Raw genomic sequence first — 23632 nt, forward strand, 5'->3', positions numbered from 1 at the left:
AAGTCAGAAAGCAGCTTGGCTTTTGTCTGGTTTGGAATTTTCCTAAATTCTACTTACAATGCAACATATCCTGATTTCCCAGAATCAGACTGCAGAGCCAGGACTAAAACTTTGAAGTCCTCTCATGATTTTCTCCATTAACCCAGGACAACCCGAGGACATCTCACCTTATTTCATATTTAGCCCTCACTTAGTTCCATAGGCGGCAGCTACAAATGTAAGTTGTGACTCCTTATGGCACAGTGACCCCCTCAGCGGCAGGCGGGGCTGATGGGGCAGGTGACATGGGGCCCAGGAAGTGGCAGCTCTGCACCGTCTGGTGGAGAAGTGTGTCTGGATCAGGGTGTGCGGGCCATCCCCGAGGGGACCGACCGCACACCTCCTGGGCCTGGGCGGCACAGCCTCGGATTGTGGCTGGATGCTGCCCATGAGCTCCTTGACCATCCCCGTGTGGCTTCGTTCTTGGAGGGTGCTAGATCTCTCTTTGCGAACCTAACTCTCCTCCCTTGTTGATACCTCTTCATTTCTCTCTCCCCCCGAGTTGAATAATCCTTTTACAGCAAAAATGAATTAATAAATAGCCAGAGTTTCAACAGATAGGAGTGATGCCAAATCAAATTAAGTTGTATTATATTCTCAGAAAAAGAAACTATTAAACTTGCGAGGTCAGAGTGCCTTCCACCTCATTTATTAACGTCCTCTCCTAAGCTGCCATCCCCGGGGAAGACGTGGAAAGGCCGAGCTGCCTATCCGTGCGGACTAGCTGAAAGAGCGCCAGGCCAGGCAACACGCCTCCATCGCTGCCACTTCATCAGCAGGCGTTTGGGGGCCGGATGTGACGGGGGGCTCCTCATCCGACAGCGTGCCAGCTGTGTGCCACATGTGGGACACAGTGCACCAGCTGTTTGCTGGCTGGGGCTCCCTCGTCCCATCCCCACCCTGCAGCATGCCCTGTCCCCTGCCCCCAGACACACCACCCTCCCCATCAGGATTGAGGAGCTCTCAGGTCCTCAGCTAAACGTCGTGTTCTTATACCCCCTAAAATTTAGAAAAAATTACAGGCCTCCTTGCACTCCTGAAATTATATATCGAGTTTAGATAGTTGAAAAGTGTGTGCTGTTACGTGGCATGAGCTTTACATATGTCTTTGGCAAAGCTTTGGCACTACTTATTAAATTTACAGGCAAGATTCACCGCATAATCTAATTGGCAAAGGTTTTTATGGCCAAATCAGCCTTGTTTTCTGTCAGACCCAAGTCTGATTTCATTTTTTCAGCTCAAATCAACTTACTAGTACATACGTCATGATGACCATCTGACTCCTGAATGTGAATTCTTAGGTCTGGGGACAGAGGGGAGCACACAACTGTGCCAAGAGTACATTGACAGGGCAAAATAAAGGATTATCTCCTTTACTGTTTCTTGCCCTGCTCTCATAGGACTCCTCTGAGAAGAAAGGCTGACTTTTAAGATTGTCCCATGGTCAGATTCAAGAGGGTGAGAGGTACGCATTTCTTTTCTGAAGTGCAGTAGTGTGATTGTAACAGTGGGAGTGGCTGCAGAGAGAACTTCTAGATCGCAAGGATGCTCTTGGAAGGGTCAGTTTTTTTTTTTAATTTTTTTATTTATTTATGATAGTCACAGAGAGAGAGAGAGAGAGAGGCAGAGACATAGGCAGAGGGAGAAGCAGGCTCCATGCACCGGGAGCCTGATGTGGGATTCGATCCCGGGTCTCCAGGATCGCGCCCTGGGCCAAAGGCAAGCGCCGAACCACTGCGCCACCCAGGGATCCCCCGGAAGGGTCAGTTTTAAGGAGTATATGTGGCAGTGAAGGATCTGGACATGTATTTCCTTAAGATGACACATGCCCACCTACCCCCTGGAAAGTGACTGTGTGCCCCAGTGCACAACCACTGCTTTTAGATACGACAGCACTCAAACTCCATCAGTCTGAGGCCGGTTAACTAGGCTTCACTCCATATTTGTCCTCACCAGTGCTTGGCAGACACCTGGCAAGCAGAAGGGTCAGAGCCTTCGCACTCCGCTTTTCTTTCTATTCAGTACCTGTATTTCATTAGGTCTGGAGTTGTCGTTTAAAAACAAAACAAAACTGGGGAGCCTGGGTGGCTTAGGGGTTGAGCATCTGCCTCTGGCTCAGGTCATGATCCTGGGATCAGGTCCCACATCGGGCTCCCCGCGGGACTCAATCCTATGTCTCTGTCCGTGTCTCTGCCTCTCTGTGTGTGTCTCTCATGAAAATAAATAAAATCTTTAAAAACAAAACAAAAAACTCCCCCAAGCAAGCAAAGAAGAGCACTGTTGCTCCCCAGAAACCAATGGGCATCTGGGGACAGGGACACATTTGCTCTGGAGGGTAGTGTTTCAGGTGCCAGGACCAGGAACATTGAAGAAAAGCCGGGAGGAGGTGTTGACTCAGGGTAAGAGGGAATGTGGGCTGAAGAAGAGAACCCTCGTTTTTAACCATTTATACTGCATGAAGTACACAGAACTTCCCCAGTAAACCTGTCAGATAGAATTACCATGAGGAGACTGAGACGCAGAGCGGCTAAGTAAGTCACCCAAGGTCCCACAGCCCATTAGTGCCAGAGCAGAGATCTGAACCTAGTTCAGTCTTGGTGACATCAGCACCGTTATATAATATTGCCTCTCTCACCAGTAAATACCTACTACAGAGTGGGCTGTCCTTCTTTCTTTCATTTTTTTTTTAAAGATTTTATTTATTTGAGAGAGGGAGAGAGAGAGAATGAGCAGTGGAGAGGGACAGAAGAAGAGAAACCGAGGCAGACTCCTTGCTGAGCAGAGCCTGATGTGGAGAAGCTTGATCCCAGGACCCTGAGATCATGACCTGAGCTGAAGGGGATGCCTAACCTACTGAGCCACCCAGGCGCCCCCTCATTTTTTTTTTATTTGTCTGGGGTTTTTTCTTAATGAAGTTTTTAGTTTTAATTCCAGCATAGTTACCATGAATGGGCTGCCTTTCTAACACCCTTAGTTCATTTTCAAAACAGCAATAATGACCTCAACAACAACACAGACAGTAGAAGGAATTTCAATAACACCTGAGTACTGATCCAATTATAAATCTAAACGTGGCTGGTAGATGTTTCAGAGGAGGATGCTAAGTGGCTGAGGTAGAAGGCTGTGTTACTTCCCTTGGGCAAAATAAAGACTTTTATAGACTCTTTAAGATTAAAATCTTATGAACACAGACCAGCTTATACCCAAAGTGGAGAAGCATTCAGGAGATGCGATCACATACTAATTATATTGTGTAACAAGAAAGACCACACACAGGGTGAGCAAAGTTCTGTGCTATCTCTTCACTTAAGATGCCTTTTCTTCTTCATTATTGTGAAAAACAGTTTGTTAGTTAATTAAGAAAACAAATATACTGTATTTGAAGATGGTGTTGCGGAAAAAAATTCTGTCTCTTTCCCACTCCCTCCCTCTCTCCTCCCTCCGCCCTCCCTCCTGGGCTGTAAGGTCTATGAGGGCAACTACTGTGTCCATCATTCATCGTGGTGCCTAACACATAGTAGACACTCAATAAATGTTTAGCAAATGAAACAATCCATGATATGCCAGCACCCCAAGGTCTCATGCTCTTAAACTATGAGATGAGCTATATCTTTCAGATTCAAGAACAAATCTCTTTGAGGGTGATGAGAAAAGGTTTTATCATCTTTCAGGGCTTCTGGCCTTTTCCTCAAGCCAGCTCTGTAAGTCTTGGATTAAAGACCTTGGCAACTAGGGAAGCACTTCATTTATCTTCAGTTTTATTATACTCAGCTTGGGGGGAAAGTTTGTTGACCTTTTTGTGAATATGATGAAAATTATGGCCTTTCTCAAACAAAGGAACACACAGACAAACTTCTGTGTACAACTTAAGTAAGTTCGTGAACCCTTTAAACTATGCATCTCAAGTTAAGAATGCTTAAAAAGTGAACCGCAGCTTAAGGAAAGGGCACAGTCATCCTGCTAGACCTCTCGTATTTGAAGGAAAATTGACAAGAGAACAATAAGAGCTTGCTTCGGATATAATACCAGGGGGGAGAATATGGCGCCAGTTCCAACTGTGCCTTGATTCTGGTGAGACACTTTCATAAAAGACCCTTTGTTCCCTTTGGGACAGATGCCACCAAACACTGCTTTTTTTAATGACAGTCCACTGTCCAGCCCTTCCCAGCATGCACCCTTCATCCTGTGATTGGACAACAGGCAGGAGAGGGGAATGGAAATAGGGCAGAGTTTTGGATCATGAAGGTTGCTGAGTTGGTTCTTTTGGCTCCCAGAGTCCACTGACATTCATTTCAGGCTCCGTGTCTTGGAATGTTTTCGCCCTTAGCAGAAGTACTACAAGCCTGTTGCCTAGGATATTTTCCCTGAGAGTCTCTCCCAAATGGATGCAAAAAAGCAGATTTTATAGAGACCTAGATAATCCCTTGTGAGAGAAAAAATGTCTAGGTCAGAGCTGGGAGCTGATGCACCCCAGGCCTTCCCTCCTCTCCAGCTCCTGTCTCTACTGGAGGAAGGAGATGTTTCCTCCCGTCCAAACGCTGCCACTTGATTACTTCAGACTTTATCCCACCAGAACTCATCCTTATGTTTTAAGGACACAAGCCTTACTGGTGACAGCATTTTCTGTCTCACTGAGGTCTCTGCCTCACCGTCTTCATCTGCAGAGTGGGGATCACACACCAGTCCCCACATCCCAGGATCATGGTTAGGAGTGCTCAGCTCAGTGTTCCTGGCACGCGGTAGGCACTGATCACGTTGGCGCTTACTGTGTTAAGGACCGAGGCCTCTAGACGTGGAGGAGGATAAACTAGGCAACTTCCGTACTTTTGTCCCTTCTCAGTGTGCTCGCTTCTGCCCCCTGTCCTTTCCTGGCCCTGCCTTTCCCCCATCCCATTCCCTGGATCAACAGTGTTCTCTCCCAGGACCAAGCCAGGGAGGCTCTAACCTTGGGCGCCCAGGGTCCAAGCCATGCCTCTGGGACTCAGAGCTCACGTTTTGGCCACTGAAGTATCACTGATGTTTAGGACCCTCTGGGGGCAATAATGTCTGACTATTCCTTTCAGCTCCCTCCTTCCCTCCCTTCCTATTGTTTTCATTTCTCCCTTTTTGAAAACAGCTATTTATCGAACACATGTCTGCTAGTAACACTACTACTTCTCTCCTAATCCTAGTGCTCCATAATGCTGGTGCTAATAAACAGTGTTGCTGTCCTTTGACACTCTAGTGGGAGGTGGAGGGGAGAGTAAATAGCAAATGATAGGCCGTGATAAAAAGACAATTAATGAAATAGAGAATAACCAGGGAATCCTACTTAGAATACCCTCTCTGAAGAGGTGACATTTGAATGCTGTGATTGTCCTGGGCAGGTATTGAAACCTTGGCTTGATTCCAAGTGAGAAGTGCTGTTGGGAGTGCCAAGTGGTAGCTTCTCCTGTTTTTCTCTCCTAACAGTAGAGGGTTTAAGGCTGAGGGGAAGTCAAACTCCTGATTTTTACAAGCTCATTATTTTGTCAAGCAAGCTTAAAAAAATATCATGACCCTCACCTTTACAGATATTCACTTACCGTGTACCAGGCATTGTGCATTTTACATGTATTCTCTGATTTAATTCTCCAAAAACCCAAGGAAGTAGATCTTATTATCAAAATTATCCCTGTAGTCAAATATAGAAACCAGAACTGAGAGAAGCAGAGTAACTTGTCCATGGTCAACGGCCCAACAGTGGTAGGGTCAGGACTGGGATCCGGGTAGGTCTGAGAAGAGAGCTTGCGTCTTCAGCCAGTAGACCCGGCTGCCCGCCTCTTGTGATGTCATAACTCACCTGGTTCTCCTTTCCTCTGCAGTGGTGCCAGTGAAGAAGAGGACACATGAAGGCTTGCCATCCCCCATGGAAACTCATCTCTTCCCCCTGTGTGTATGTGATAGAATGTATGTAGCGGCTTCTGATTTCTGTGAAAGCTGCCCAGTGACAAACGTACTTCCACCGGAAGCATCCCCAGATTCACAGCAGGCACATATCTCTCCAAGGGATGACCAAGTTTATTGTTACTGACTGTGCTTTTCATTCTCTTGTCGTGGTAGGTAAGAAAACATGCCCCTATGATCAACCAGGAGCAGTTAATTAAGCGTCCTTCAGGTAGTCCCTCAATGGCTGCTTTGAACTTACTCAGGAAAGCCAGCCCCTGTAATACTGTATACTCAGCATTGTTTTATCTGGAAGGATCTGGAATAATCTTGAAGGGCAGTCAGAATTTTTTCCCCTACCTGCTAATAAAACCCCCCTTTATTTATAGTGAAGCATGAAGTAGTACGGGGCACAGTTAGGGCTTTGTAGATAGTCTCTGAAAGTCCAGTTACACATTTGTGAAAACGTGGCTCCATGAAATAAGATGGGAGGCGTGAAGGAGATGGGGTTGGAGAAAGAGTTAAAAGTTTGAAATACAGGGATATTTTTAGTACATGAGGTTATCCAGCACTTCAGATCCATAATTCAGTGCTGTGGAAATGAAAAAAAATGATTGAAGAGGTAGAAAGGAAATGACTTTAAAAAAAAAAAAAAAACGGACCAAAGAGATCTGATTAAAAGTTGAAATCAGTATTTCTGAACTCAAATTGCCTGAGTTTCCCAAATAGTCACTAAAGGATATGACGGATCCTGAATTATCTGGGTGAATTCTTCTGGTTTTCTGGGTCTTGTCGCAACACGAAGGCTGGGATGTGTATTACCAAGTGGGAGTTTTCAGTGTAGATTCTTGTCACCCCCGCTCAGGCCCCCTTGGCCTCATTTGGCTTAAATGCAGTGTTAGGGAGAGCACCCTGGCATGCTGATTCAAGCCCGGCTCCCAGCAGGTGCGCCCTCCTTTCCCTCCAGCCGGAACCCTCTTCCCATGCGCCCTGCCACAGGCCTTCAGTCCGCCCCCCACCAGGCCCTCCCCCTGCAAGTACCGTGAGCAGAGACACACCACGGTGGGACTTCCAGCCTGTCCCCCTCCCAGGTCACATTTCCTTACAACCAAGTTTTCTACTCCCAAGTAAGCAGTGATTACCAGGGAATACAAACCTGCAAGTTAAAAAACCTATATTTTCTGAAACCTCAGTTTTACTTAAATGGTTTGGAGTCAGGGGATGATCTTATTTTTAGATAAAACAGCTCCATTATGAAATAGAATGTTCATACATACAGCTTAGATAAAATGGGACACTTCGCAGGGAATTCTTATTAGCAAGTGGGGTATGCACTCCCTCTCCTCTGCCTGTAGTGGTATTTTGGTGTTCACTCGCGAGAAGTACAGTTGCAACTGGATCCAAGCAGCTACTCAGGGCCTGGACTTCTAGTTGCCTGTGAAGCAGAACCGAAGGCGCCTGCCCTGGGAGAGACCCTCTCTTCCTGCCTGCCTGCGACCTGTACACCTATCACAGAGCTCTCGGGCCAGCTGGTGTGTGTGCGTGCAGGATGGTTTTGAGGCAAAAAATAATACTGTAGGAATACTATTTATGTCATTGTTCGATCCTGTGCATGCTGTAAAATTATTTTTTGAGGCCAGGAAGCTACCAGGCGTATATGCTTCTGGTTTAAGATTATCCTAGTTCACTTAATATGGGATGTTGGGACTAAGAGCACTTCGGGCTGTTATTTAAAAAAAAAAAAAGTATTTTTTTTTTTCTCTCAAACTGGTGGCCAAATAATGGCTAAGACAGTTTTGGTGCTTTACCTGTCTGCCTGCCAAGACTGGAGAATTTGACATATCGCTAAGTACAACCCCGAGGTGTATCCCACAGAACCACTCATAAAGAAGGACCAGTGGCCACTCGTATAAGAGTTTAAAAGCCAGAGGATGAAGACAACTTTAGGATCTGGTTGCTTGTGTTTGTCTTTCCCCAATAATTATTGCCTAATCTCCAAATAGCAGCCTTATCTTCGCACTGGACAGACCATTGGCTCCTCCCTACCAGATTGTACATTATTACTTGAAATCAGTATTTGGGAAACCCAGGCGTTTATGCAGTGGATATGAACAGAAATATAAAAATACATGCCAGCTTGTCTCCATATATTATCATATCTCTGTAATCCTCAAGGAAAGCACTTTTGCTTTTACTTAAGATTTCAGATCTGCTTTATGGGCTCCTGCTGTCTTCAGCACCTGATAAAACTTTAACCAGGGAAGCATTAAACAGAGCGCAGCAGCTTCTGCCCAGGCTCCAGAGCCCCCGCCAGCAGCATTTATCAGCGTACGAACTAGGGTGCTTCCTGTGATGGCACCAGCTTCCCCCAGAGCTGGAGCATGCTGCTCCGCCTGAAGCCCCAGCAGGGTGAGGCTAACCCCCTGCCAGGTCTGTAAAAGTTAGAGTGCCCAGGAGCGTGTGCTGACTGGCCGCAGGCTCTGGGTTTGCCGAAATCCCCAGGGAGAAGTCATCAGGGGCAGCAGGTAATGAATGTCTCTGGAATGAATTGGGTCCTCACAGCAGTCCCTGGCTGTTTTCCAAATTTTGGTTCTCTGGAGGCTGAGAGTGGGTCTGTCCTTTGATTTGATGTCATCAAATCCAGAGCAATTCCAAGAAGTTCTTGGGCCTCTTCGCTCTGACAGCCCAGGAAGGGAAATGACCTGTATTGAGGACCAGCTGAAAGCTAGGCCTTGTACTCGGCCCCTGTTTGTCAGATGCTAGAACGACGTGGAGAAATAGAGCCCCTCGCCTTGAATTACACAGCAAGGAAACGCTGGAGTCAAATTTTGAACCCAGCTCTCCCTGACTTTGTGCCAGTCCATGATCTACAGTCCAGAGGGAGGAAAAGGCTTCAGGTTCCCCCACTGCAATCTGACCATCCCGCTTTGTGGATTCTTTTTCAAAATTACATTTCATGGCTACCATTTGGGCTCAGAAATGGTATCGAGGTAGCCTCACACTTCCACCTTAGCAGGTATCCGAAGCACACACTGCTACCTTGAGCCTGCCCCCAGGAGTTGGGGGAGCCTTTCCTTTCTGGTGCCATCCCCCATGAATAAAGTGTTTCTAGGCCTTCAAAGGTATAGAAGTTCTCAGAGATAGCAAAAGCGGAGGGTGTTCTCCTCTCTTAAGTTTCTCTGAAAATGTCTGGTGCTGTACTCCTGTGGAAAAGGGAATCTTCGTATTTGAGCCCAGCCAGCGGTGTGCTCTGTGAGGCTCTTAGTTCAGAGTCCAGCGGATCTAGACCTCCCCACCGACAGCTGAGGTGTGTGTGTGCATATGCACGGTACGCGTGCATGGACGTATACACACACGTGCAGTTGAAGAGCTAAGAGGAATCCAGAGCAGCCTCCTCGTGGTCTTGCACACCCCTGCAGAGGTTCCTGCCACCTCTGATCACAGGCGTCACCAGGTAGTGAGAGCTTAGATGCTTGCTCACAAGGTGCTTATGAGAGGAACAGCTCCTTGGCGAAGGTTGTCAGCTCGGAGAGCACTGAGCCAGGATGCAGCCCTGGAGGGAGTTGGCGCTGCAGGCCTGCTCCAGGATGTCTAACGGTGTGGAAAACCGGAATGACCCGGGGAGTGTGCTCAGTCCCTTCAGGCCTGAGAGCACAGCTGCGGAGTTGATGACTTGTGGTGCAAGGCATAGATGTCCTCTCTCCCCCCTGGAAAATACTCTCTTGCTGATACCTGAAGTTCCGTACTCACATGATGGCCACTCAGTACGTGCTTTGTAATAAGAAAACCACGTGTTTACTGTGTGCCTAGCACGTCTGGAATTTTCTGTTCAAAACAAATCTCGTTATGGGTGAAGTCAGCCCAGCCTTAGAAAGAAAGCCCCTATGGCGGGAGTCGAGATCTCATTAGTACTGCCTAGACCCAGCAGTGTTCTGAAACCCCCACCCCAGCCCCTTCTAAGACCCAGAGCCCAGGGGACCTGCCTAGTAGAACAGTAGCATTTGGAACTGAGAACACACCAGAAACAGCACCATTGCCAGAGCAAGAACATGAAAACAAATTAGGACATTGTGGGTATACTGGTGCAGAAACCATGCCACAGAGCCCACGGTGGGCTTGATAGGACCTTGAGGGGACAGTAGATTTATATTAATGGGAGTCAGACCTGACCCGTCTTTGTACAGTGACAGGCCACACTGCATGGGTGGGGACAAGTGTCGAAGCCATTGTCTTCTGCCTGGTTTCCTGTGCACAGTCACATTCCCTCCTTAGTCACCTTCCCCTTTCACCCTTCACATTAAACAAGGGAACACTCGATCTTTCAAGGGAATTGCACATTTGAGTTAATGTTTCAGTATATCATTTTCATACTGTAAATTATTTTGTAAGAGAGATTTACCGCTATCCCAGGATGTTTGGACTCAGCGCCCCTGTGCATTTGGAAATCAATAAACTATTACTGGAAATACCATTGTCTCTGAGAGTTGTGCACAAAGGACCCTGCTAGGCGTAAATATTCATGATGATCTCCACTCTTAACTGTGGTAATGCTGGAGATGATGGTGCTTGGTTATGAGATACAGGACACTCGTTTACTCCGGACTTCTCCGGAGCTTCGTAGGAGATCTCTGGGAAGCGGCACGCAAGCACACACACGTAATGTCATCACTATTTGGAGAGATGTTTTCACCCCAAAAGTCAAGCAATCTGGGCCTAGGTTAAAGTTTCTGAGCAAAGTTAGATGACAGCCTAAAGAATACCTGATCCTGAATGATGTTTTGAGGGAACATGAAAGCTTTACCATTTGGATGGACCAGATTTTAATTTTTCTCGTATTTTCTAGAAACAAAACCTCTTTGCAGAGCAAATTACAGGGAGGCCAGCAAAATCATCTTGGTGGAACCTTAGAGCTACTCATTTGCTATAACTGATACAGAGAGAGAATCAAGTTGTAAATGAAGCAGTTCCGGTCGGTTTGCCCTCCATGGACCAGAGTCTGCACAGAAGCCCGCGGTCCTCTACCCAGAGGCTGAGTGCAAACACCCAAGACAGTAGGTCTGTGTGACCTAGAGGGTGCAAGTCCTGCCTAAAGGTGCTGAAATGCACTGCTTAAAGACCCGCCCTCCCCCGCCCTCCCCCAGCAGGTGTGTCTGGACGGGCTGCAGAAACCTGCTCTAAATTTCCTTTGAACAAATTTATCTCCCTCAGACCTCGTTACTTAGCCGGGGGACTGTGTGAACCTCAGAGAAATTGTCCAAGATGCGATGAATCCAGCACTGAGGGTCGCCGGGACAGCAGCTGGCTGTCTCCTGGAGCGGTCACTAGGCCCTCCTTCCCGCCCCCCCCCCCAGGTGCCCAGGCCACTCGTGCCGGGTGGGGCGGGCTGGCCGAGCCCTGGCTGGGGAGGGAGTCTCGGAGGCCTTTTAACAAACCACAAGGCTGCGGAGGTTTTCTTCCCTGCTGCCTGGTGCCAGTATCTCAGCACCACATCCCACAGCCCCAGGCCTTTCCCGGTTTACTGTCTCCCCCTCTGAAAGCTACAGCTCCCTATTTTGTTTCATTGATCTTCGCTTGGTCCGACTCACAGGTGGCCCCATTTCCTTTACCCTCCTAAAAGGGTGAAATTGCAGCTTGTCTGGAATATCTCCTGGCCTTAACGAGGCACCAGAGGTACCCACACGCAGCACAAAGCCAGGCTGCCAATCTTAAGCAGAGAAGAAAAGGTCACAGGAAAAAAATAAAAACAAACCCAAAAGACTGCTCAAAGTCAGTAACCGGCCGCGCTGGGGATGTATCTGTACTTGCTAAATACTGCAACCTCGAGGGTTAAATCCTTTTGTTAATAATTTTAGCTACCATTTAGGGAGCTCTTTCTCTGGGCCAGGCGCTAGTCTAGTTGCTTTTCACATTATCTTATTGAATTCTCAGAGCACTGATATCACCATCTCCTATTTTATGGCGCAGGAATCAGATTTAGAGAGTTAAATACTCTGCACAAGGTCACATCCTAATAAACGGAAGCCGGGATTTAAATCTAGCTCTTAACAGGCCTCACACCCCCTGCACTTAATCTCTCCTTCCCAGCAGCCTGGGGTCCGCTGTGTATTGGTGAATAAACACACCCAGCGTGGCCTTGGACAGAGGACTTTGCCCTTTGCGTGAGGCCTTGCTTAGTACTGTCCGGTGTACCCTGAGGGAAGGGGGGCCACGGATGGCGGCAAAATCCTCTTTGGACCTGAAACTGCACTTGTAGAGGGAGGGAACTGTTAGGTTTTCTGTGTCTCCTCTATTCCAAGGCCATGAATAATGAAATCAGGAGAGGCAAAGCCATGGCTTCTTCTGCCATAGTCTTAGAATCCCGAAAGTCAGCCAACTCTGACATGGAGTCTGTAATTTAATCAAACGTCTTGAAGATGTCTCCAGCAGCCTGACTTCGGGCCAGCTTGGTGTTCTTGGAAAGGGGCTAGAAGGAGCTTGTCTGTTTTATAGCCCACTTACTGAGTGTAGCCCTCATGGCCACAGCCCACCATTCGCCTTACGTAAAAGGCCCACAGACCTCACACCAGTTGAGGGACTCCATAGCGACTCACCACCTACCTATGGCTCGGCCACCTGTGAGATTCACCTCGCCTTATTTCCCCAACAGGAAACCAAACAAGTTCTCTGACAATGAGCAATTGAGACAGAACTGGAGAAATCTGGCACCTCTGCTAGACCCACTGGAAAGTGAGAACTAGGAAGTGAGCCTGCAGGCCTCTGCCCAGTTAAAATAAACACCATGGGGGTGCCTGGGTGGCTCAGCGGTCGAGCATCTGCCTTTGGCTCAGGTCGTGATCTGGGTCCTGAGATCAAGTCCCGCATCAGGCTCCCTCCCTGCCTGTCTTTCTGTGTCTTTCATGAATAAATAAATACCACAAAGCAGATACATAAGAGGAAGTCCATACACCTCCCCATCAAGCCCCTGCTCAGAAACTACTCCTACATCACATGCAATTCTACATGTTTGATGTCCGGGTTCCAAGCTAACAGCAGGTGAAATGTAAGGGTGAGAAACAGACTTCTAGAGGAAAGTTGGATCCAGAAGGGAAAAAGAGCAATAGAGAAGACAAAAAAAAAAAAAAAAAATTTAAGTATACCGAAGAGCCCAAAAAGCACTGTCTTTAGGGAAGCCTTTAATGCCCAAAACAGCAACACACACATCTCCACCCCCCCAAAGGGGCTGGCTGGATTATGGGACAGTTCAATCATATTCAAAATGATGACCCTGAACATCCCTCCTAAAGACGTGAAATCATGCTCAGAAGAAGGCAAGACTTTGCATATCAAACATTTTAGAAGAGCTTCTATCACAATTGGCAGAAAACAACACAAAACACATACCTTTTAGGGGTGAAAAGCAATCATCCTCTGAGCACTGAGAACATGTAGCTAAACAAAACAAAACATCCCCCTACCTGAGCGTTTATTGTTCCTCGAGCCTCTTGTGTTCAGAGTTTTTCTCGTAGCTTTCTAAGTGACTTTCATGCTACAGTGCTTTGCATATAATGGCATGAACAATGGAAGTGCCAAGCTTCCAGGGTGATGAATAAAGCCAATAACCAGAATACAGGTCAGATTCTGTTACAACAAATACCGCTACTATAAAAATCACTTAGGCATCCCTGTTATCTCTAAGGCCCCGTCAATTGCCCATTTATGGCAAGCACTAGTCATTACAACAAAATTGGGAGTATAATAAAAGAAACCGGACCCTCGCCACAGGCTGGGTGTAACACAATTTAAGCTGCAGTAACAGGTTCTCCTTGTATTTCGCCAGCAGTTCTTTGCTGCGGGAAGAGTAAACCTTGCGTAGACATCCCACCAGCCCGGGAAGCTGGCGTTCAGTGGTTGTTGCTAGGAGAAGAAAACTCAGACGCAAAGGACACGCGGAGTTGTGTGGCGAGCCCTCTCTAGGGGATTTGGTCTCCGGGGCCACTTTTGACCTCAGTCCACGCCGGAGCCATCAACCGCAGCGTCGCTTGCTCCTGTTAGTGATGTAATGCATATAATAAGCCCTGGAATGAAGACATGGTTCATTTCCCATGGACCAATGAGCACTTTGTGGCAACGTGGCCCTGCTCTGATGACCCTAAGATAAAGAAATCCAGAAGTAAGTGCCTGGAACCATCCTTTCTCCCATGATGTGCTGCTGTCAACGCCACGTGATTGTAAAAGCACACGGATTATATATAGAAGTGAGCTAAGTTAGCTGCATTTCATTCACTATGCAGGCAAGGACTTTTCCATGCCCATCCATCTTCTGCTGGTGGCAGTCATGAGTTTTGTCTTTTGCTGCCTTTTTCCTTCCTTCCTCCTTCCTTTGTCCCTCCTTCCTTCCTTCTTTCCTTCCCCCTCCCCTCCTTCCTCCTCCCTCCTTTCTTCCCTCATCCCTTCCTTCTTTCCTTCCTGCTCCCCTCCCTCTTTCCTTCCTTTCTCTTTCCTTCTTTCCTTCCTTCCTCTTTCTGCCTCTCTCTTCCTTTCACTTAAATATTTATGACTTCATCGCACCCAACACTTTGTAACACCCTTAGCACAGAAGGGATCAAATCCTATTTCACTTCTGAATAGTACCATCAGCAATAGGACGAGCAGCAGGGAGGAAAACTGTCCACCTTTTCCCGATGTTGTAATGCCTGGCTTGGACCCCAGATTCATGCCATACTCTGAAGAAGTTCATAAATTCTGGGCACTGCTCAGCTTGAGGAGGCCCGCAGCATCCCCTCATGCCTCAGGTCTGTTGAAGTGATGCCATTCCACGATATATTCACCTCTGCTTGTTTTCTCCTCCAAGCCAGCGTGTAGTTACACACACATCCCAGGCCAGGAAACCAGGTAAGGAGAGCTTGAATACTTCGCTCGGCTCTTGAAAACATGGAGTCCAAGTGTGGTTCTCTGTCTGGAAGGTGGCTGTTTGCCGCCTCGCCACTTTTATTAGGACGTCGGGAGATTGCAGGTGTAATGAGGAAATCATTTACCTCTATTTGGTTTCTGCCCACACACTTGGCCTTGTGGAGTCCAGTCGAATGGCTGTGTCCTGGTACCCAGTTCAGCCTATTCATGGGAAGAACCGTGATAGAGGAGCAAGACCGCTCGTTGGTTTGGTGGTGGTGGTGATGTCAGTGGAGGGGTGGAAGGTGGAGGTGGTGATAAAGAAACCACTAGTTAAGAATAAAAACAGGCATTTTTTCAGCACTGAAAGCCAATTTCCCTTGCTAACGAGGGGTCTGATCAGACAAGGCCATTCCTTCTGAGATCATACCTAGCGCACTTAGGACCAAACTACACTTGCCTGTTAATTTACTCAAAACTAGGTTTCCTGTTAAGCCCCTTTCCCCACCTCTGGCGTAAGGACAAGACATGTGGAGGAAGAATTAGGTCACCTGGGGTCCACTGTTGCATATGGTTTAGTGGTGTGAAGAAGCCAACATTTCTAGAAGTATCTGTCTTTCGCCATTTCTGGGAATGGTAAGAAAATCCATCTGGAGTGTTTACGCTCCTCTTGATGGCCAAGCCATAAGCTTGCTTTTATAGTGTGCTACGAGGTCAGTCTCTGCCCTCGGAGAAGACAATTTCACGATGACTTACTTCCTAATAATCACCGGCACGGCCTCACGAGGACAGGCGTACCGCGGCATTCCTCAGGGCCTGGCACGCTGTCAAGTGGCAAACTTGGCCGAGCAAGTAAGAGACCTGGCCTGGCTCACAAGGCCGCCAGAAGTGATCCAGAGTTCAGGCTTCCCCCTGCCTTTTATCCTCCCACCCCCCTTCCTCTGCACCTCCGCTCCTCTCCTTCCGGTCTCTCCATCTGGAAACCATGAGCCTCGTGGATTCCAGACGCAAATTCTCAGATTTCAGATGTTTGGGAAATTTCTCTGCTTGGGTCATTCTTCAAGAGCAAAGGGAATTCAATTTGGGAGGAAAAACAGCTGAGACCCTTCCCCAGAAAACAAATAAGGTGTGGCGGTCACCCATGCCCTCGGCCCACTCAGCTCCGAACTCCCAACAAAGTCTAAATTCAGCAAAAGTATTGAGGTCCCCCACCCCCCCCGACCCCGCTCCCGGGAGAAACCAGAATGAAAAAACCAAAACCCCCACTCATAAAAACGTACTTTTCCCCCTTGTGAGGCATAAACACAACTGGCATCAGATGACACGACGCAGCGGACTGTGTGCGTGTCCCTGGGGCAGGGAAGGTTCTCTGGAGGGTAGACCTGCCGGGGCTGGGATGCAGTTACGGGGAGAAACTGTTCACATCGGGAACCGCTTAACCCCAGCGTGGACTCTCCAGGAGAGAGCAGCGTGTGGTCTTTGGAAGCTGAGATGAGCTCCCCCTGGATACTGGGTTTCAGAAGCAGACAAACTCGGTCCCGGGACCAGCCCTGTCCTTAACGGGCTTCGAGGGATTAAAGGAGCAGCGGACCCACAGGCTCGGGGCAGCTGCCAGCCTGCCCGCAGCGATTGTCGTGGTGCGGCCTCGCGTCCTGTCCTCAGCCCCCCCACCCCGGCCTCCAGCCCCCTCCCGAGGCTCCTGCGCGGCCCTTGCCCCACACCCGCCCACTGATGCCGTCAGCCCCGGTGTGGGAGTGTCCAGTGACGTGCAGCAGTTTGTCCCCACGGCCACTGACTTCGAGGCCCGGCGGGTTATTCCGTGTGTCCACTGCTGCACACGATGCTGACGAATTGCCCACCGCCAACTAGGTGTGCAACAGGTGCCTGCGGGCCCGCCGCCTGATGGCATCGGTCCCCGGGGTGGTCCGAGCTCCCCCGGGAACCCCCTCGGCTACACCTGCGCCCCATCCCCAGGGCCCCAGCATGAGGCCTTCGAGAGGCACCTGCTCCGTCCGGAGAAGGGGGACGAGAGCCAGGGATCCCAGCCGCTGTCCCCGCCGGGCCGTGGGCAAGCTGGGCAGCGTTTGGCAGGTCGGCTCCCCATCCGGGTGCTCCTAAGGTGAGGCTGGGGGCAGCCGGCGGGGAGGGCCTTGCTCCCCCACCCGCACCCTGCACCCAGAACCAAAAGCCCTGACCCCCTTTTATGGAAAAGGCCGTCCAGGGGCTGGCTGCTCTCATTCCAGCACCCCCTCCTGGGGGTTCCCCACCCCACCCACTTCCTAATGGCTTGCCAAGTGTCTCCTCCAACTCCTCGCAACTGTCTCCCTGAAGGGAGCTCACTAGCACGTGTGTGAGGTCTTTACACCCCGTCCACGGAGCGGCCCTGCGTCACGCGTGGTGGGCATATGTGTGCACGTGTGTATCGACCGGCTGGTGGTTGCGTTGTGACCCTGTCCCTTGTGTAGAAAGTATGGGCAGCCCAGGTGGCCCGGCGGTTTAGCGCCGCCTTCCGCCCAGGTCATGACCCCAGGGCCCTGGGATCGAGTCCCACGTCGGGCTCCCTACAGGGAGCCTGCTTCTCCCTCTGCCTGTGTGTGTGTGTGTGTGTGTGTGTGTGTGTGTGTGTGTCTCTCCCTCCCTCTGTATCTCTCATAAATAAATAAAATCTGAAAGAAAGAAAGAAAGAAGAAAGAAAGAAAGAAAGAAAGAAAGAAAGAAAGAAAGAAAGAAAGTGCACTACGCCCCCCCCCCCCCTGGGTGGCCTGGTGCAGAGTTCATGCCCTTCTGAGGAAGGAGGAGACGCAGGTGGTATTTTCCTGGGAGATTAGTGGACGCACCGGATGCAACCAGGGCGTGGGGCGGTGGTAAGGCACAAATATCCCCACTTGCCGGGACAGCTGTCCTCCCTCTGCCTCCTCCCCCTCACCCCTCGCCTTCGCCCATGGGGACCCCGGCTCTCCAGCGACAAGGGCGCAGCATCCAGAGGAGCTCATGGACATAAGCGTGCCCGGGGGGAGCTATGACCCGTGGGGTCCCCAGTTCTCATGACGACATCTCACACTTATGCAGGGACTCCACTTCTAGGAATGTGCCACCTGTGGCCTTGATCGGGTCGACCCACCATCCCCTTTCATTTACCGTTGGCCTGACCTAGCAGAACACCTACAGCCGGGTAATTTAGTTGGGAAAGAGCCACTCCAACCAGCGGCTTGGCAGAGGTTAAATTAGAACAACGACAAAATTGGTGGAATTATGCACCTAAGAAAGAGGTTTTATACGCATAGCTGGAGTGAATTGCTCTTGTGACCTTGAGCTTAAGGTCCTTGTATCACCACCAAATTCAAAGACGTGTCAATGAAGACTCACGATGGTGACACTTCCAACAATTGACTTTTTTCCCATTGACTTTTTCCCCCATGGACAAGTTCGCTACACCTTTTGCTCAAGCTTTCTCTTCCTGAAATGGAGGTGGGTTCTCTTTTGAGTGAAACAGTGGATCATAAAACCTGAGTCTGGCACGTATTAAGTCACTTTGCTTATTTATTTATTTGAGAGAGAGAGCACAAGCAGGAGGGGCGGGGGGAGAGAGAGAATCCCAAGCAGACCCCATGCTGAGCACAGAAGCCCACCTCAGGACCCTGCGATCACGGCCTGAGCCAAAACCAAGAGTCACATGCTTAACCGACTGCACTGCCCAGGAGCCCCTAAGTCACTTTAAATGAGTAATTTATATGCCCTGTATCTCCGTTTCCCCCTCTCTAAAAGGGGGTGATACTAGAGCCTGCCATACTGGTTGGTGAGATGCTCAAAGAAGATAACGATCGGCAAGTCCTTAATACAGTGCCTGGCACATAGTGAGCCCTCAAGGAGAACTAGTCATCATCAATATTGGCACTATTATAACACATTGATTTAAGTATGAGAAAAACAGTCTTTGAAGGGAAATTTGGTGGTATCCAATCCCATTTCTAGAAACCTCTGTAGCAAAGAACTATGACACATATACAAAGCTGTTTGCATAAGAATGTTCACGTAGCATTGTTTCTAACGGCAAAAAATGTGGTAATGAGCTAAGTGTCCATCAACACGGTAACAGCGAAGCATCTTCCATCCACGTAGAGGAACACTCTGCAGAAAACTGAGGGTGGGGTTCTCACTGGCCGCTCAATGCTGCCAACAGTACTTTCGAAAATCACCAAGTCCTCTGTGTTTAGATTGCCAATCACAGCTTTCCTGCCTGCAATCATGGAACATTCTCAGGATGCTAATGAGATGATGATTTTGTTTTACTGGGAAGAGTGGATTTGCATCACTCAAGCCAAACTGAAGAGGCACAAGCCCTGAAGAGGAAGGGGTTGAAGGGCGCGGCTGAAAGATACCCTTATTCCCAGGGCAACCCCATCTTCTTCCTGCGACCTTCCAGTCATGGGGTCACAAGGGTGGACCAAGTGAGGGAAGGCCCTGACTTTTGACCCATGGAAACCCTCCTTGGAGCTTTCTGGCATGAGAAGAAGAGTCCGTCTGCTCCACCATGTTAAAGCAGAGAAAGTGGAATGACTGTCCCCATCCCTCATGGCTCCCCACTCCACCCCTTGCATTGCTCCCTGGAGTTAACCTGTCTGCTACAGCCCAGAACACCAGGTTGGGGGTAGAGCCGGCCCTTCGGCCACGTGGCCACCCAACCTCTGCTCCTCCAAAATGGGGCCCTCAGTCCTGCTCTGTTTCTACCAGCCAGGAACACTACTAGCAAGTCAAGATCTTCTTCCTCAAAACAAGAGCTGTGCTCTCTTCATTGGAGGTTCTTGTTTCATTTGGGTTTCCTCTGTCCCTCCTGGGCCTGCTCGGTGCATCCTTCACCCTGGAATTTTCCCTGCAGAGGCAGACCCCATTCTAGTTCAGTTTCATGAGAGGACAGGCGAGAGCTCAGACCACGAGAAGGAAAAGTAGCTCTAGACACTCCACGTAGCTGCGGATTCCACCTCCTATCATGGTGCTCCCGTTACATACATCCTTGAGCACTCCATTTTGACGTTGACCCTTCACAGTCCTTCCTTGAAGGAGGTTAGAACACACAACCAACCATGGGTTTGAAGGTGAACAATGTTTCCTTCCACAGGCTGTTAGCAATGAAGGGCCGAGACCTGGTGGGACAGACTCAAGCTCTGAACTGCCCCGACGGGCGGCTGTGATCCCCGGTTGCACAAGAGCCACTGTTCTCCATCGTAAGTCAAGTTCGGCCTTTCTTCTTGCTCGCATTTCGGCACGCATCTTGATGAAGAGTGACACCTAGAAATAAATTAAGGCAACGCCGAATCCCTGGCCTCCCCGCTCTCTTGCCGGTAGCTAATGTCCCCCCATTAACAGGAACAGACTGTGCTTACCCGTGCAGTGCCCGACGGGGCCAGCAGGGGTCTGACATTGGTTGCTTTTAACCCACAGGGGCCGACTCGGTGGTGATGCTTCGGGAAGGAAATCGGATTGAGACGCTAACAGCCATGGTTTGAGATAGCAGACCTCTTAGGTATAAATAGCGCATCCATTTCTGTAGTCAGGCCATAAACGTTCATCCCACAGGGCATTGATTTTTCCTTATCCACAATGAAGTGCCTGATTTAATCCGGTTTTCCTGTTTACCCAGAAAAGACATTCATAAAGGGAGCGACCTTAATCCAGGAACTTAGACCATCCAGATTTCCTTCTGAAGCAATCCACAGATTGCCGTTCAGCCCCTAAAGAAGATGCGGTGAGGCCCAGAGTGGTTGTTAATCAACACGTACCCAAAAGAGGCAAATTAAATGCCCCCAGTTCATAGACGCCGTTGTAAAAGAAAAACATGCGTTTAGTATTTCTGGATCATCTTTAAGTTTGGTATTTCAAACCACAAGTCTTTACGATTTCCTTGAATACATTTTTATTGTGGATGATTGGTTATGATGATTATTCGTTACGATAGTTATTAAATACCTAAGAGAAAGTGTTCTGCTTTCCAGTTTTCAAAGCCCTTTCACACATTACTTCATCCGGTCCTTTATTAGAAGAGAGAAATTATTAGTCTCATTTTATAGCCAATGAAATTGAGGCTCAGAAAGGGGAAGAAGAGTTGCCTGAGATCACACAGCTAGTAGTAGCAGAGCTGGCAATTTTTCATGCCAGGGCATCAAAGTGCATGTATATTAAAGGACTTCCACATGTGCAAACATTTATATAATGGAACCCTATTATGAATTGTCCTTTTTTCAGCAATTAACCTAATTTTACTTATTAGTGTCTATTTATATCTTGTTGCTATGCCGGAAAGTAATAATACTGTAATTTCCTTACATTATGGGCCGCGTGCTTTTCATTAAGCTGCACGTCCCCTCCGTCCACATAGCCCTGTTCCGTGTTCTGCTCTCAGATGAGGTGGCAGGAAGTGGCAAGGCTCCAGTCTTGCGCGAGATTCACAAATCCTCTCTTTTTCCTGCAGGCCACCTCTTCCAGACAGAGGGAAGTCCACATTTGTAACCATCACTGCAGCCCGAGGGGCTAGGACCTGTCTCCTAGGACCAGCCGAGGACAAGCACGGAGAGCCTAGCTGGCCCGCACGGACACAGCCACACGGAGCTGGCGGTGGCCTCTGTCCCCAGGTCGCCTGGCCCACCGCGGTCACAGCCCCCTGGGGCGCCAACCACAGGATGCCTCCCTGTGGCACGAAGGGGTAGGACCCTAAACTGTCTCCACCAGGAGCTTGTGAGGACTAAAGAGGATGGGCTGTGACGCCCTGGAGGAGAGAGGAGAGGAAAACGGTCACAAACTCCAGATTTTTTTTTAAAGATTTTATTTATTCATTCATGAGAGACACAGAGAGAGGCAGAGACATAGGCAGAGGGAGAAGCAGGCTCCATGCAGGGAGCCCAATGTGGGACTCGATCCTGGGTCTCCAGGATCACGCCCTGGGCTGAAGGTGGCGCTAAACAACTGAGCCACCTGGGTGTCCCACAAACTCCAGATTTTAAAGAACTTTATAGACAACGTTGTGATTTTGGTACCAACCACTCTGAGCTGCTCGGGTTCTCTCAGAATCTTGCTTTGTTTTCTCTCCTCCCTTTTCTTTTGAGGTTTAGTGACCCAGGCCCATCGAGGAAAGGGACCTTGAGCCCTGGGATCTGTGACCTCCTCGGCCACCTTAGACCCTACTCTGCACATGCATTCTGCAAAGCGTCGCTGAACCCCGCGCTTTGGGCCGTGCACCCCACAGCGGCTCTCCTGCTGCTCCTACAGGTGCAGCCGGGCCACTCCCACCCCCACCCGCACCCCCACCCCCACCCCGTTCTGATTGGCCTAAGGGCAGTCCTGCCCCTCTGCTAGTGAGTGGTTCTGACCGAGCATGTGGCCCAGGGGCTTCTGGAGGTCTCCCCACGCACACAAGAAAGCCGCAAGGTGGGGTCTCTTTTCTTCCCGCCAGTGCTATCTGGATGTGAGCCCCACTCCTGAGCCAGAAGCAGACGCAGGGGTGCAGGTGAAGGCCACGTGGCTTGGGACTCGCTATGACTTGCCCAAGGGCACTGTGACCGAGAACCCCAAGGCTCCCAGCAGCCCTGCTCGGAAGCCTGCACCAGGCCTCTCTGCGAATGAGGAAACCGAGGCCGAGGGCACAGAGCAGTGCTTCAAATCAGGCCGAGAGAGCCAGAGTCCACCCCAGCCCAGATCCACCTGCCGCCAGCCCTGGTCTCCCTTCCGCACCCCGCCCGCTGCTCATCCAGACCAGACGGGAGGGAGTCAGAACAGCCCCTCGGCGCAGGTGAGACGGGGACTGACGCCCCCCCTCCCCCGTGCACCTCTCCCCGCTCCCCACCGTCTTCACCAGCTCCCTCTGCTCAGAATGCCCGGCCGTGCTCCGCCGGGGAAGGTCTCCAGTCCTCCAAGGGCACCTCTGGGTTGACCCCCGGTTCTGCTGTGAAGGCACCACCCCTCGTCCGGCCCATGCCAAGCTCCCCACAGCTGACCGTCTCTCTTCTCCACCTGTGCCCAGGGGGTGGCAGTTCCCCAAGGTTGTGTCTTTCTTTGGGTTTTGACTTACCAGCACTTAACTCTTGCTGTCCACCCTCAGGTCTCCGTATATCCAGGAGAGAGATCTGACCTTAGGGGGTGTCCCTCCTGCAGGCCCCGCACTGGTTCCCTGTCCCCTGTGCCCTGTGAGCCCAAGAGGCCCTTCCCCTGCGCCATAGGTGCTAGTTTCCACCCTCTGGGCCTCTGCTCAGCCATCGCCTCTGCCTACAGTGCTCTCCCTTTCTTCCTTTCTACCCAGTGGTATATTAAGTTCTCTCTTTTGTCTCCTTTAATCACCTGGGGACTCAGCGAGGGAAAGATGCTAGTCAGTCTCATCTTTATGTCCCCACAGCACCTAACACAGGACCTGACACGTAGATATTCAATAAATGTTCGTGAAACGAATGACTTCTACTCTGACGCGAGAAGCTCGCAGGTACCCGTATTAGCAGGACCTACGACAAAACCTCCTTTGGCCTGCATCACCCAAGGAGCTAGTATTGTGCAGGCAACGTGGTCTCATACTTTTTGAAGCTATTTAAATGATTATCAGTCTCTCTCTTGTATTTTTATTTTATTATTTTATTTTAATTTTTATTTTTTTTCATGGTTTTTTTTTTAAGATTTATTGATTTATTTGGGAGAGAGCGTGTGCAAGAGGGGAGAGCGGCAGCGGGGGAGGGAATCCTGGAGGAGACCTCTTGCTGAGGACAGAGCCTGTTGCAGGGCTCCATCCCACGACCCCGGAGACCACAACCCAGGCTGAAACCCAGAGTCAGACACTCGATGGAAT

The 23632-nt window shown here is 49.6% G+C and overlaps 1 protein-coding gene and 1 long non-coding RNA gene across 3 annotated transcripts in view; both read left to right on the forward strand.

Annotated features, from left to right (window-relative positions):
• Positions 1 to 10412, forward strand: part of TRIM44 (tripartite motif containing 44) — a 109467-nt gene extending 99055 nt beyond the window's left edge. For both annotated transcript variants that reach the window (XM_026012854.2, XM_072759124.1), the window contains one exon: positions 5883 to 10412. In XM_026012854.2, the coding sequence (XP_025868639.2) occupies positions 5883 to 6091 (209 nt within the window). In that variant the 3' untranslated portion in view covers positions 6092 to 10412. The remainder of the gene's footprint in view (positions 1 to 5882) is intronic.
• Positions 10413 to 21667: 11255 nt separating this feature from the next.
• LOC140598930 (uncharacterized) lies at positions 21668 to 23372 on the forward strand. The gene is made up of 3 exons (XR_012001455.1): positions 21668 to 22071; positions 22256 to 22591; positions 23192 to 23372. It is a non-coding gene; the product is annotated as an uncharacterized lncRNA (long non-coding RNA).
• Positions 23373 to 23632: the final 260 nt, after the last annotated feature.

The sequence above is a fragment of the Vulpes vulpes genome, chromosome 5, assembly GCF_048418805.1.
Source record: "Vulpes vulpes isolate BD-2025 chromosome 5, VulVul3, whole genome shotgun sequence".
Taxonomy (NCBI): Eukaryota; Metazoa; Chordata; class Mammalia; order Carnivora; family Canidae; genus Vulpes; species Vulpes vulpes.